This window comes from Vulpes lagopus, chromosome 19 (assembly GCF_018345385.1).
Source record: "Vulpes lagopus strain Blue_001 chromosome 19, ASM1834538v1, whole genome shotgun sequence".
Lineage (NCBI taxonomy): Eukaryota > Metazoa > Chordata > Mammalia > Carnivora > Canidae > Vulpes > Vulpes lagopus.
Window position 1 is genome coordinate 7,505,390 of NC_054842.1, and position 14,022 is coordinate 7,519,411.

Below are 14,022 nucleotides of genomic sequence, written 5' to 3' on the forward strand. Positions count from 1 at the left end.
TTGTGGCTTTGTTGAATGGCTCAGAAATATCTCTTGGCTTAAAACAAAAATGACAATTTTAACCTGTCTTGCTACTGCTGCTCTTATTAGTTCCCATAAATCAAATGTAAAACACGTTAGCTGAATGATAATATTTCTTGAGATACTTGTTTTCTCTTGTTTTCATTATAGCTTTTGAGGAACTTGAAAAAGCCTTGAGTACAGCCCAAAAAACAGAAGAATCACGGAGAAAAATGAAGGCAGAGATGGATGAACAAATAAAAGCTATTGAAAAAACAAGGGAGGAGGAACGCACCAGTCTTCAACGGGAATTAAGTCAGATGAAACAGGAGGTTGTTGATGTGACAAATGTAAGAATAATTTTAGATTACAACAGGCTACAGCAATATGGAAACATAAGTTGTATGCTTTTCCTACAATTTTTTATTGTAAAGAAGAGTTAATTTACATTTTAGGCCTTGACCATTTCATGAGTTCAGGATATAGGGAAAAAATGACTTTGATAGAGAAAAGAATTTTTATCTTTTTGGATGTACTTCCCAGAGATAGTCTCTGCAAATAATTTCTCTTTTATGTTTTATAATCTTCTCTTAAAATTTTTTTAGCACAAAAGATAGCATGTTATATATATTGCTCTGTATCTTGCTTTTCCACTTAATATGTTCCTTATCATTGACAATTGGTAATGATGCTGCATTTGTTTTTTTGTTTTTTGTTTTCTCTTATGCCACATCTGTTTTAAAGACTGTTCAGGATTTCACTATATGAGTGTCTCATAATTTAATCAATCTGCTACTGATGGATATTTAGAGTTTTCATTTTTAGCTATTGCAGATGGTGAATATCCTTATCATACTTGCTCACCTGTATATATTTTTTAGGATAGATTCCTAGCAGTGGAATATTAGGCAAAGTTATGTCTATTTTTAATGATTGTATAGTTGCTATAAGCTCTATGGAGGACATTTTATACTCTCACAAGCAGTGTGTTACTTCACAAAGATGGTGTTACCTAATTTTTTTTAATCTTTTCAAACTTACCAGTTTAAAAAAATGACATTTGTAGTTCTTTTTGTTTGTTTGTTTGTTTGTTTTAAAGATTTATGTATTTATTTGAGAGCAAGTGAGCAAGCAGGGGAGGAGCAGAGAGAGAGGAACCAGCAGACTCCACGCTGAGCGTGGAGCCTGATGGGGGCTTGATTCCATGACCCTGAGATCAAGACCTGAGCTGAAATCAAGAGACAGACACTTAACTGACTGAGCCACCCAGGTGCCCCAACATTGTAGTTTTAATGTGCTTATCTTTTTACCAATATGATAAACATATTTTTCCATGTTTAGAAGGAATTGGCAGTTTTTCTCTTTGAGTTGCTTGGTCAGATCTTTAACTCATTTTCCTATTGGACTGTTGGTCTTATTGATTTGTAGAAGTTCTACATTTATAGTAGGAATTAGTTCTTTGGATATATAGTTCACTTATCCAAATAATCTCTCTCTCTCTCTCTCTCTTTCTCTCTCTCTCTTTTTTTTTTGAGAAAAAGAGAGCTCATGCACAAGTAGGCAGGGGCAGAGGGAGAGGGAGAGAGAGAATCTTAAGCAGGATCCCCACACCCAGCATAGAGCCCGAGGTGATCTCATGACCTTGAGATCATGATTTGAGCTGAAAATAAGAGTCTGACACTTAACCAACTGAGCCACCCAGGTGTCTCTGTCTCTTTTCAGTTGACTTTGTTTATTATTTGTTTTTGCTTTGGGATCAGTTTATTTTGGAAGAGGGCATGCAGAGATTTTTTTTTTTTTCCTTAAATGCTATCTGGATTTTTGTTCTGATTTAAAAATTCAGTCTCACTGAGATCATTTTAAAATTCTCTGTTTCTTATGGCCCTTGTATGCTTTCATTTTTTATTATTAAATCTTTCATCCAACTAGAATTTATTTGGTGTTAGGAGTGAGTTAGGGATCCAACTTTAATTTTTTTCCAGATGAACAAAGTAGTCTTCAAATTATTTATTTAATAATCCATGTTTTATCTTCTGATATGACACAGTATCTTTATTTTATACTAAATTATTGAGCTATATATGGGTCTCTTTTTTGAATTCTCTGTGCTGTTCCAATGCTTCGCCTGACCATGTGCCAGTACTACACTATTACAGTTACTCTGTTTATAATATGTTCTATTTTTTGGTAGCCTCTCCTTATTACTCTTATTTTTCAGAAGAGTACTTGTTATTCATGCATGTTTATTTTGTTCAGTGAACCCTTCCACCCCCATTCTATTGGCAGTTTATTCAGTTGTATTAAATTTATAGATTTAATTAGGGAGATTTGACATTTTTATAAGATTAAGTCTTCCTATCCAAGAAAGAACAAGGCCAATACTTTTTAATAAATAGTATGTGCATGGAAAGCTAGATGTAATTAGATTGTTTCAGCCAAGGCAGTGTGACTGTAGTGGAGTTCCCTCTTTGAGAAATTTTTTTTTTCAAAGGTCTTGTTTATTTATTTGACAGAGTGAGAGAGCAGAAAAGCACAAGTGGGTGGGGGGTGGGGGTAGCCAGCAGAGGAAGAGGGGAAAGCAGCCTCCCTGCCAAGCAGATAGCCTGATGTGGGGCTCTATCCCAAGACACCAGGATCATAACCTGAGCCCAAGGCAGCCACTTAACTGACTGAGCCACCCAGACACCCCTGAGAACATCTTTATTCCCCATCCCATACCTCCCTGTTGTGATTGGTGTGGAATATCCCTGCAAGATGTGGAAATGCACCAACCTTTTAGGACTTACTACTGCAGCAGCAGCTGCCATCCTTGTCTTAAATGAGCAATACTTCGGTTACCTGGGTGGCTCAGTTGGTTAAGTGTCACTTTTGATTTCGGCTCAGGTCGTGATCTCAGGGTCATGAGCTCAAACTTTGCATTGGGCATGGAGCCTGCTTAAGATTCTCCCCCTCCCTCCACCTCCACCCCTCCCTCACACCATTCATGCACATGCTCACTTAATCTCTCTCTAAAAAATAAAAACATAAAAAAATAAATTAGCAATGCTTGATTGGCTTTTCTTTTAACTGTTGAGACTTTGGTGACTTTTGATTTATGTGGGAAATATGTTTTGATTTTTCCTCTTACACAGTTGGCTGATGATCAAATCATAATAAAGTATTATTTAATTGTAGAGTTACATATTTTATTATTATTATACATATTTTAAAGTGTTTCACTTTAACTATTTGGCTGACTTTTCAGAAATCCTCAGAACAAATTGCTAAACTACAGAAGCTTCATGAAGAGGAGCTGGCCAGCAAAGAGCAGGAATTGACTAAGAAGTTTCAGGCCCAAGAAAGGCAATTTCAGGAGCAAATGAAAATAGCTCTTGTAAGTACCTGTTTTGTTTTTGTTATAGGTAAACTTTGCAACTTTATATAAAGTTGTTATCTCCTCACTCCTACCTTTCAGCTTGAGGTCAGACTACTAGCAGCCTTGGACTTTGAGTGTGCAGAGAGGATAGGATGTAGGCAGGAAAGAGGGCTTTCAGAGCTTGTTAACTTGGTATTGTGTGAAAATAACAGGCTTTCATTAACCGGTTTATTTGTATGTCATCCCTCTTACCTTGGCAGTAGGCTATGATTATGGAGAAGTAAAGGGGAAGATAAGCTAATTAAAGCCATGAACCAGTGACTGCATAATTCAGGAAGAATGTCTAGAAACTCACTAGACTGACTATACCAGAGTTCAGGGCTCAGAAAGTGTTTTCTGAAATGCATTTTAAAGAAGAAGAAATAATGAAAATGACCAACTAGTTTTCATTTTAAGTAGAATAATTTTATTAGTAATTTTCAAATACATAAGATATTTTTAAAAATAAAGTAAAATAAACAACTGACTGGATGAACCAAAATAATATCCAGAAAAGCAAAGGTGAGATTTTGGGGCATAGTATAATTTGAAAGTTTAAAACAAGAAAGTTATTTTTTTCAAATTGTGAAAACCTTTCATATAGGTTACCACAGAAGTATTAGTGCTAAAAATGTAGTTTGATTGTTTTTTATATTAAATTATTTCCTGTAAGATAGTGTGTATAATTTTGAAAAACTTTGAGTGCAAAACGATGAGAAATAGTATGTGTAATTTTAATCATTTTTGTTATTTATTTATTTTAGAGAGAGAGAGAAAGAGAGCAAGCACCAAGTGGGGTGGGGACAGAGGGAGAGGGAGAGAATCTCAAGCAGACTTCATGCTGAGCTTGGTGCCTGATGCAGGGCTTAGTCTTACGACCCTGAGATCATTACCTGAGCTGAAATTGAGTTGGATACTTAACCTACTGAGCCACCCAAGTCTCCCTATTAATTTATTTTATTTTTTTCAAGTGTACTCTATCCCCAGCATGGGGCTCAAACTCATGGGACCCTCAAGATCAGGAGTCACATGCTGTATTGACTGAGCCAGCCAGGCACTCAAGCCTAGAAAGGATTTAATGTAGTTTATAAGAATGCTTAAAACTATAATAGGATGGCATAAGGGCATAAAGATTAAGGAACAAAGCAGGACATAAGTGAAGCAGGGAATTGTTCCAAAAAATTCTCGTCATAAAGATCTGTGTGTTTTCGTGCTGGAGTAATTGGCCTTTGGGGACAGTGAGACTTGAACATTGGCTTTGTTAAAACTGTGTTCTAGAACTGATATATTCAAATATATTCTGAGTAGAGAGAGCAGGATACAGATACACATGAGACACCCACACATGTGTACTTGCCACTTTGTGCCCCCCTTTCTACCTAGCTCCTCAAAAAAGTTAGCTTTGTGTTGATGGTCAAAGTTCAACAGACTATTAAAAGGTCCTCTTTTATTTTTATGGGCACAGAAAGACGTATTTAAAATGTAGTTTACATTAGACAATATAGCATGTCTACGGTGATGTTTTAAAATTGATTAGAAATTAATGTTTTTGGGCAGCCCGGGTGGCTCAGCGGTTTAGCACTGCCTTCAGTCCAGGGCCTGATGCTGGAGACCCAGGATCAAGTCCCACATCGGGCTCCCTGCATGGAGCCTGCTTCTCCCTCTGCTTGTGTCTCTGCCTCTCTCTCTCTTTCTCTCTCTCTCTCTCTCTCTCTCTCTCTCTCTCTGTGTGTCTCTCATGAATAAATAAATAAAATCTTTTAAAAAAAAAGAAATTAATATTTTCTAATCAGTCTGCTTATCATATGGCAGAGTGCCTTTCCTTAAAGCAATATGCTTCACCAGAGTGTGTAGTGAATTGAAAATATTGTAGCTGGCAATATGAACTCAATGCAGTAAGTATGGATAAGTATCCTTAATTGGAGTCCAAAGCCACTAAATGTTGAAAGTGCTCTCTAGAGCTTCTCTTTTCATGACAGTAAATACTTTTCATATGGATGTTGATACATGATCAGGACAATTGAAGAAGCAGCTTTCTGGGATTGAGGGGATGGTAAAAGAGCCCAGGTCATTTGTAAAGTGTTATATAGGCTTTTATAGATAAAAAATATGAATATACTTTATAGATGTTTCCTTGATCTAATCCATATAGTCACATTATTTGTCTTTTTTTTTTTTTTTTTTTTTTTTGAGGGCAAGAAAGGATTTATTCTCACAGCTGAGCAAAGGATGAGGCCCACAGCCTTGGTAGCAGCAGAGGCAGCTCCACCCCCACCCCCACCCCCAGACCCAGCCCTCTCCTCTTGGCATGGCAGCTGCAGGTGGGCTGGGTCAGGAGCCAGGGTGACAGCCAGGGCAGCATCCCTCCAGCCACAGGAGCCAGCTGGCCACAGAGCAGCAGTGGGCAGCACTAGCAGCAGCAGCAGCAGGTTACAGAGTGGGGTGGGGGGTGTTTGTCAGGCTGGCTGACTCTCGTTCCCCCATGGATGGTGCTTGATGAGGGCGGGGGTAGGCGGCTGGACTGCAAGGTGGGGTGGGAGGCATCTGGAGTGGTTCAGTCGGCTGTGAAGATGCGGCTGGAAATGTCATCCAGGAGCCAGTCAATGCCAGGAGGTTCTCCCCAGTGACGGCACTACAGCCCTGGATACACCAATGGTGGCTGTGGATGGAGTCCAGCTCCAGGGCCTCACGGATGGCATTAGAGGACAGTGCTCCAGGCAGGTCTTGTTTGTTGGCAAAGATGAGGAGGGTTGCTCCAGCCGGGCGCTCCTCCACCAACAAGCTCTGGAGCTCCCCCTGGCAGTCCTGCATGCGCTGGCGGTTGGCGCTGTCCACCACCCAAATGAGGCCATTGGTGCTCTCAAAGTAGTTCTGCCAGTAGGACCGCAAGGACTTCTGGCCTCCCACATCCCAGATGTTCAGCTTGAATCCTCGATGTTCTAGGGTCTTAATGTTGAAGCCTAGTGTCGGGGAGATGGTGTCAATGTCTTCCCCGTTGAACTTCTTGAGGATGGTTGTTTTGCCAACATTGTCTAGGCCGAGCATGAGCAGTCGCAGCTCCCGCTCTTTCTGCTTCATCTTCTTCAGAATGGTCAGAAGCTCCATGGTCCCTGTAGCCCCCTCCATTATTTGTCTTTCTATGTAGGGTTCCCTAATGAGATATTTCTCACAAATTTTATAAACTTAAAGTCTAGTTTCTTGGCTTAGAGTTGAAATAACCAAACTCTGGAGTGGAGAGAAGTAGCAGTGACAATTTTGGGAGCCTTCACATTAAGCGTGTTTTGTAAAACATTTTAAGTAGTGGAAAAATAGCAGATGTAGTGGGGTTACTAGAACAAAATTTTTCTTATCAGTAGTAATTGTGGCAAATATTGGCTAGATCATACTGGAAAAGCCACAGTGCTTTGTTTCTGCACACTAGAGCCTGGGAAGAGAGAAATGATGATACTGCCTACCTCATAGAGCTGGTGTGCAGATCAAATGAAAGACCTGATTCCTGTGGAAGTACGTTGAGAATGCTGAAGATTTATGTGGGTCTAAGGTGGTATTTTTTTTTTTGGCACAGGAAAAAAGTCAATCAGAATATTTGAAGATCACCCAAGAAAAAGAACAGCAAGAATCTTTGGCCCTGGAAGAGTTAGAGTTGCAGAAGAAAGCAATCCTCATGGAGAGTGAAAATAAACTTCGGGACCTTCAGCAAGAAGCAGAGACTTACAGAACTGTAAGTTTAAATAATATTCAGGTTCCAGAGTTGTGGAATTATTTTTACAGAAACTATTGTTATCTTTCCAATCAATATAAAGTTGTCAAGAAGCTTTTGTTTTACTGGGTTAGATTTACATACATGCACTTCATTTTTAGATAATAAGAGCTTTTTCTGTGAGTGGTTTTAGTGTTTGCTACATGATGCTGCTGACTCTGCCTTTAGCTGGCTGTGTTTCTATTGCCATTCACTATCTTTGCACTTGGGCTTTGCATCCCCACTCCATTGTTTACTTGCCCTTGATCTGTAGGAAATGGCCTCGCTTTGTAGGCAGCATTTGCCCTGGCTTCATCTCATGCCATGAACATGATTCATTCTCTGTTTCTATCACAATGTAGGCACCCCAATGCCCTGCTTTTAACATAAAGTTTTCCCATGTTAATAACATAGTCCTATAGTGAACAAATTTATATATATGTCTCAGTGTACATATTTTTAGGCCCTCTCCTCAGCAGTATATGAAATGTATGACCTGTTTTGAATAAATTAACTGATGTTATTTAGACTTTTTACTTTGGTTTAAACAGTGAAAGAATCGCACTTTTTTCCCATAATTCTAAACTGTACTTTATTTTCCCATTGCCAACATTTATGTAATGTGGCATGATGGAGGGGAATGGATACTCAGGAGGTCTAGATTTTTCCACTTGCTAGCTTTGTAAATTAATTTTTTTAAAAGTGGGGGTTGGGGATGGGGATACCTATTCTTTTTTTTTTAAGTTTATTTATTTATTTATTTATTTATTTATTTATTTATTTGACAGAGAGAGAGAGAGAGAGAGAGAGAGAGAGAGGCAGAAACACAGGCAGAGGGAGAAGCAGGCTCCACACAGGGAGCCCGACATGGGACTCGATCCCGGGTCTCTAGGATCAGGCCCTGCCCTGAAGGCGGCACTAAACTGCTGAGCCACCCAGCCTGCCCTGTAAATTAATTATACCTTAATTTGTTCACCTTCATATGGAGAAATTGGTTTTGGTAATTCCTTAGGACCTTTTCAGCTTTGATGTTGCATGCCTCTGCCTTACTTAGCTCTTTTTGCTTTAGAGTCAAGATTGACTTTTTCATGAGCTAACAGTAATCTTTGCTAAAATTTGTGTAAGTAGCTTCTTTTTGCAAAAGTTATCTCCTAAATAATCATTTTGCAGTGGAAAACCCAGGTATATTATTTATCTTCCAAAATTAAATTATGAAGGTAATAGACTATATTCTAGGCCTTAAAAAACACACAGAAAAAAAATAACCATCTTACTATCAATAGTTACTATTATCTACTTTATGATGTACTTCTTTTTGACTATCCATTCAGAATATTCTTGAAAACATGGGTGACTGAAATAGTTAAAGTATAGGTAGAAAGAATCTGAAATTTTAAGTTGTGTTAAAATAGAATCTTTTCTTTGTTACGTGATTCCTTTAGGAATTGAGCACAGATTGTGCTTTCTAGTGTTTGGCATGATATAATGCCTTATTTTTCTAAGTTTTAATCTTTAAACAGGTGTAGTTACTATAGGTGTAGTCATATATATCATTACATGTGTTGTCATATATATCATTGCTAATAAACAAATCTGTACTTTAATAAAAAATACATCTGTTTTTATTAACAGCGAATTCTTGAATTGGAAAGTTCTTTGGAAAAAAGCTTGCAAGAAAGCAAAAATCAATCCGAAGATTTAACTATTCATTTGGAAGCTGAAAAAAATAAGCACAATAAAGAAATTACAATCATGGTTGAAAAACACAAAACAGAATTAGAAAGCTTGCAGCATCAGCAGGATACCCTTTGGACTGAAAAACTCCAAGTCTTAAAGCAACAGCATCAGACTGAAATGGAAAGACTTAGAGAAAAGCATGAAGAAGAAAAAGAAACATTGTTGAAAGACAAAGAGAGTGTCTTCCAGGCCCACATAGAAGAGATGAATGAAAAGACTTTAGAAAAGCTTGATGTGAAGCAAACAGAACTGGAATCATTGTCTTCTGAACTGTCAGAAGTACTAAAGGCCCGGGACAAGCTAGAAGAGGAACTTTCTGTACTAAAGGATCAAGCAGATAAAGTAAAACAGGAGCTAGAGGCCAAGCTAGATGAACAGAAAAGCCATCACCAGCAGCAAGTTGACAGTATCATTAAAGAACAAGAGCTGTCCATCCAGAGAACTGAGGAGGCACTAAAAGATGAAATTAATCACCTTGGGCTTCTTCTGAAGGAAAAGGACAAGCATTTGAAAGAGTATCAGGTACGTGTTGAAAACTTAGAGGCAGATATTAGAAGGTCTGAAGAGGAACTCCAGCAGGCATCTGCTAAGTTGGCTCTCTTTGAGTCACAGCGGAGTACTACACATGAGCAGGCCAAAGCATCAGAGGAGCACTTGGCACAATTGCAGCAGAAGTTGTTGGACTTGGAAACAGAAAGAATTCTTCTTACTAAACAGGTAGCTGAAGTTGAAATGCAAAAGAAAGATGTTTGTACTGAGTTAGACACTCAAAAAATCCAGTTGCAGGATTTAATGCAGCAACTTGAAAGACAGAAAAGTGAAATGGAGGAAAAACTACAGTCTTTAACCCAATGTTATGAGTCCCAGCTTAAAGATACTAGCACAGAACAGGCACAGACAAAACAGAGTTTGATAGAAAAGGAAAATGTAATTTTACAAATGAGAGAAGGACAGAGCAAAGAAATTGAAACACTTAGACAAAAATTATCAGCCAAGGAGGACAGTTTTAGTGTTTTACATGAGGAATACGAAACCAAATTTAAAAATCAAGAAAAAAAGATGGAAAAAATTAAGCAGAAAGCAAAAGAGATGCAAGAAACGTTAAAGAAGAAATTACTGGATCAGGAAGCCAAACTTAAAAAAGAGCTTGAAAATACGGTTCTAGAGCTTAGTCAGAAAGAAAAACAGTTCAATGCCCAAATTTTGGAAATGGCACAAGCTAACTCTGCTGGAATCAGTGATGCAGTATCAAGACTGGAAACAAACCAAAAGGAGCAAATAGAAAGTCTCACTGAGGTACATAGACGAGAACTCAGTGATGTTGTATCAGTCTGGGAAAAGAAACTTAATCAGCAAGCTGAAGAACTTCAGGAAAAACATGAAATCCAATTACAGGAAAAAGAGCAAGAGGTAGCAGAACTAAAGCAAAAGATCTTCCAATCAGGGTGTGAAAAAGAAGAGATGAACAAGGAACTAGCCTGGCTGAAAGCAGAAGGCATTAAGCAGGACACAGTAGTAAAGGAATTACAGGAACAGTTACACCAGAAGTCTGCTCATATGAATTCTCTCTCACAAAATGAAATGAAACTAAAAGCACAACTTGAAAAGCTGGAGGTTGACTTGAATCATTCTCTGAAGGAAAATACTTCTCTTCAGGAGCATATAGTTGAACTGGAAATGCTAGCAGAAAAAGACAAGCTGAAGGTTTCTGAGTTGACTGACAAGTTGAAAACCACAGATGAGGAATTCCAGAGTTTGAGATCTTCACATGAAAGAAGTGAGAAAAGCCTAGAAGACAAAAGCTTGGAATTCAAAAAACTATCCGAGGAATTAGTAGTTCAGCTGGATATTTACTCTAAGAAAACTGAAGCCTTGTTACAAGCTAAAACAAATGAGCTAATCAACATGAGTAGTAGTAAAATTAATGCCATTCTCTCTAGGATTTCCCACTGTCAGCACCACACAACAAAAGTTAAGGAAGCACTGGTGATTAAAACTTGCAAAGCTTCTGAATTAGAAGCACAGCTTAGACAGCTAACAGAAGAGCAGAATGCACTAAACAGTTCTTTTCGGCAGGCTACCCATCAATTAGAAGAAAAAGAAAATCAAATTAAGAGCATGAAGGCTGATATTGAAGGTCTGGTCATGGAAAAAGAAGCCTTACAGAAGGAAGGAGGCAACCAGCAACAGGCTGCCTCTGAAAAAGAGTCTTGTATCACACAGTTGAAGAAAGAGTTATCAGAGAACATCAACGTTGTCACACTGATGAAAGAAGAGCTTAAAGAAAAGAAATCTGAGATCAGCAGTCTTAGTAAGCAGCTAACTGATTTGAACACTCAGCTTCAGAACAGTATCAGCCTGACTGAGAAGGAAGCAGCCATCTCATCACTAAGTAAGCGATATGATGAACAACAACAGCAATTGCTGGGTCAGGTGCAAGATTTATCTTTGAAAGTTGAAACTCTGAATAAAGAGAAGACCTCTGCTCTTGAACAGGTAGATCACTTGTCCAACAAATTCTCAGAGTGGAAGAAGAAAGCACAGTCAAAATTTCTGCAGTATCAAAGTACTATTAAAGAATTGCAGATGCAGCTTGAGTTAAAAACAAAGGAAGCCAGTGAAAAGGATGAACAGATACAGGTATTGAAGGAGGACCTTGATCAGCAGAATGAGAGGTTGGTATGTTTAAAGGGTGAGATGGAAGATAAGAAGAGCAAGCTGGAGAAAAAAGAGTGTAACTTAGAGACTGAGTTAAAAACGCAAACAGCAAGAATTGCCGAATTAGAAGAGCATCTTACTCAGAAAACAACTGAAATTGAGTCTTTAAGTGAAGTTCTTAACAGTTACAATCAACAGAAGGATACAGAACAGAAGGAGATGCGTCAGAAACTTCAGCACATTCAAGAATTAGGAGACGAAAAGGACAGCAGGGTTAAAGAAGCCGAAGAAAAAGTCTCAAGACTTGAAAAGCAAGTGTCATCCATGAAATCTGAGCTTGAAACCAAGAAGAAAGAATTGGACCATGCGAATTCAAGTATGAAGGGCAAAGAAGAGGAGTTTAAGGCACTGGAAGAGAGACTTGAGTTAGAAAGTGCTGCAAAATTAGCAGAACTGAAGAAAAAAGCTGAACAAAAAATTGTTGCCATCAAGAAGCAGTTGTTATCTCAAATGGAAGAGAAAGAACAGCAATATAAAAAAGACACAGAAGGTCACTTGGGTGAGCTAAATACAAAACTGCAGGAGAGAGAAAGAGAAATTCAGGTGTTGGAAGAAAAACTTAAATCAGTGGAAGGTTTATCACAGTCAGAAGTATCAGTTGTACCCACATCAGTAAAATACATGGTAACCTGTGCTGAGCAAGGAATAGATCCCGAAAGCTCTGTGCAGAAAGCATATGAAGAAAAAATCAGTACTTTACAAAAAAGTCTAATGGAAAAAGAAAAGCTGTTGCAGAGGCTAGAGCAGGAAAAAGAAGAGATGGTATCTTCTCATTCTGAAATGCAGTGCAGATACCAGGAACTCTTAATAAAGATAGAGCACACCGAAGCAAAGCAGCATGAGGATCAAGTTATGATAAATTGTCTTCAAGAAGAACTTGAAGAAAAAGGCAAGAAATATTCCTTGGTAGCATCCCAGCATGTGGAAGAAGAAGGAGGTAAAAAAACCATAGGAACAAAGCAAAACTTGGAAAATGTGGTTGATGATGTCCAGAAAACTCTCCACGAGAAGGAACTAACTTGTCAGATCTTGGAGCAAAAGATAAAGGAGCTAGATTCCTGCCTAGTAAGAGAAAGGGAAGGGCATAGAGTTGAAATGGAAGAGTTGACCTCAAAATTTGACAGATTACAGGCTTTACAACGACAGATGGATGAAAAAAATAGACCCGTAAAAGCTTTGGAAGAAAGTGCTGAAGAAAAGTCCAAATCACATGTAGTCCAACCCAAATTGCCTGGTAACATGGAGGTCCAGCACAATGACCTGGAATTTAAATTAGCAGGGGCAGAGCAGGAGAAGCAGAAGCTGGGCAAGGAGATTGTTAAGTTGCAGAAAGATCTTCGAATGTTGCGGAAGGAGCATCAGCAAGAATTGGATATCATGAAGAAAGAATATGAACAAGAAATGGAAGAGAAAATCAAGTAAGTTTTCCAGCATGAATATTTATTTATTGAGTGAGTGAGTGAGTGCAGGGAGAAGGGAGAGGCAGAGGAGAAGGAAAGAGTGAATTTTAAGCCGCACATCGAGTCCAGTGTGGAGCTCGATCTCGTGACCCTGAGGTCATGATCTGAGCTGAAATCAAGAGTTGGACACTTGTGATGCCTGGGTTGCTCAGTTGGTTAAGCATCCGACTCTTGATTTTAGCTCAGGTCATGATTCAGGGAGGTGGGATCGAGCTCCATGTTGGGCCCTCTGCTCAGCACAGAGTCTGCTTTTCCCCCCACCCCTTCACCCCCGCTTATGCTCACTTTCTTGCTCTCAAATAAATAAATAAAATCTTTATTTTTTTAAAAGATTTTATTTACTTATTCATGAGGGACACATACAGAGAGAGAGAGAGAGAGAGAGAGAGAGAGAGAGGCAGAGACACAGGCAAAGGGGGAACCAGGCTCCATGCAGGGAGCCCGACATGAGACTCGATCCTGGATCTCCAGGATCATGCCCTGAGCCAAAGGCAGGCGCCAAACCGCTGAGCCACCCAGGGATCCCCTAAATAAAATCTTTAAAAGCAAAGAGTCGGACACTTAACCAACTGAAGTCTCCCGGCATGAATATTTTTAAGACAGTCCTCTTTAATTAAGTCTTTTTATTATGCCTAATGCACCTACTAAATTTCACCTACCCAAACTATGAAACATAAGTCATAAGTACATTAAATGCTGAGAAGAAATAAAAACAATTTAAGGCAAGAGGCAGTGTTACTTCATGTCCATTTAGAGGGGGAAAAACCATTTTTTGCATATACAATTATTATGTACGTATCCTAGTAATTACTTTGTTTTACTGTTTTTAGTATCAGCATTGTTATCACGTAAGATAGATGTATATGATGAAAAGTTAAAGTGGAAAAGAAGACTTCTCAAATCCCCAGGACCACTGTCTAGAGATAATCATAGTTTCTGTATCCTCCCAGGAGTTTCCTGTCCCTAGACCACAC

At 38.7% G+C, this 14,022-nt stretch overlaps 1 protein-coding gene and 1 pseudogene across 6 annotated transcripts in view; one reads left to right on the forward strand and one right to left on the reverse strand.

Moving 5' to 3' along the window:
* GOLGA4 (golgin A4) overlaps nt 1-14,022 on the forward strand; it is a 117,612-nt gene that overhangs the window by 70,003 nt on the left and 33,587 nt on the right. For all 6 annotated transcript variants that reach the window (XM_041734582.1, XM_041734585.1, XM_041734583.1 and 3 more), the window contains 4 exons: nt 172-350; nt 3,245-3,373; nt 6,960-7,115; nt 8,766-13,006. In XM_041734582.1, coding sequence (XP_041590516.1) covers nt 172-350; nt 3,245-3,373; nt 6,960-7,115; nt 8,766-13,006 — 4,705 coding nt within the window. The remainder of the gene's footprint in view (nt 1-171; nt 351-3,244; nt 3,374-6,959; nt 7,116-8,765; nt 13,007-14,022) is intronic.
* LOC121479084 lies at nt 5,587-6,714 on the reverse strand (annotated as a pseudogene).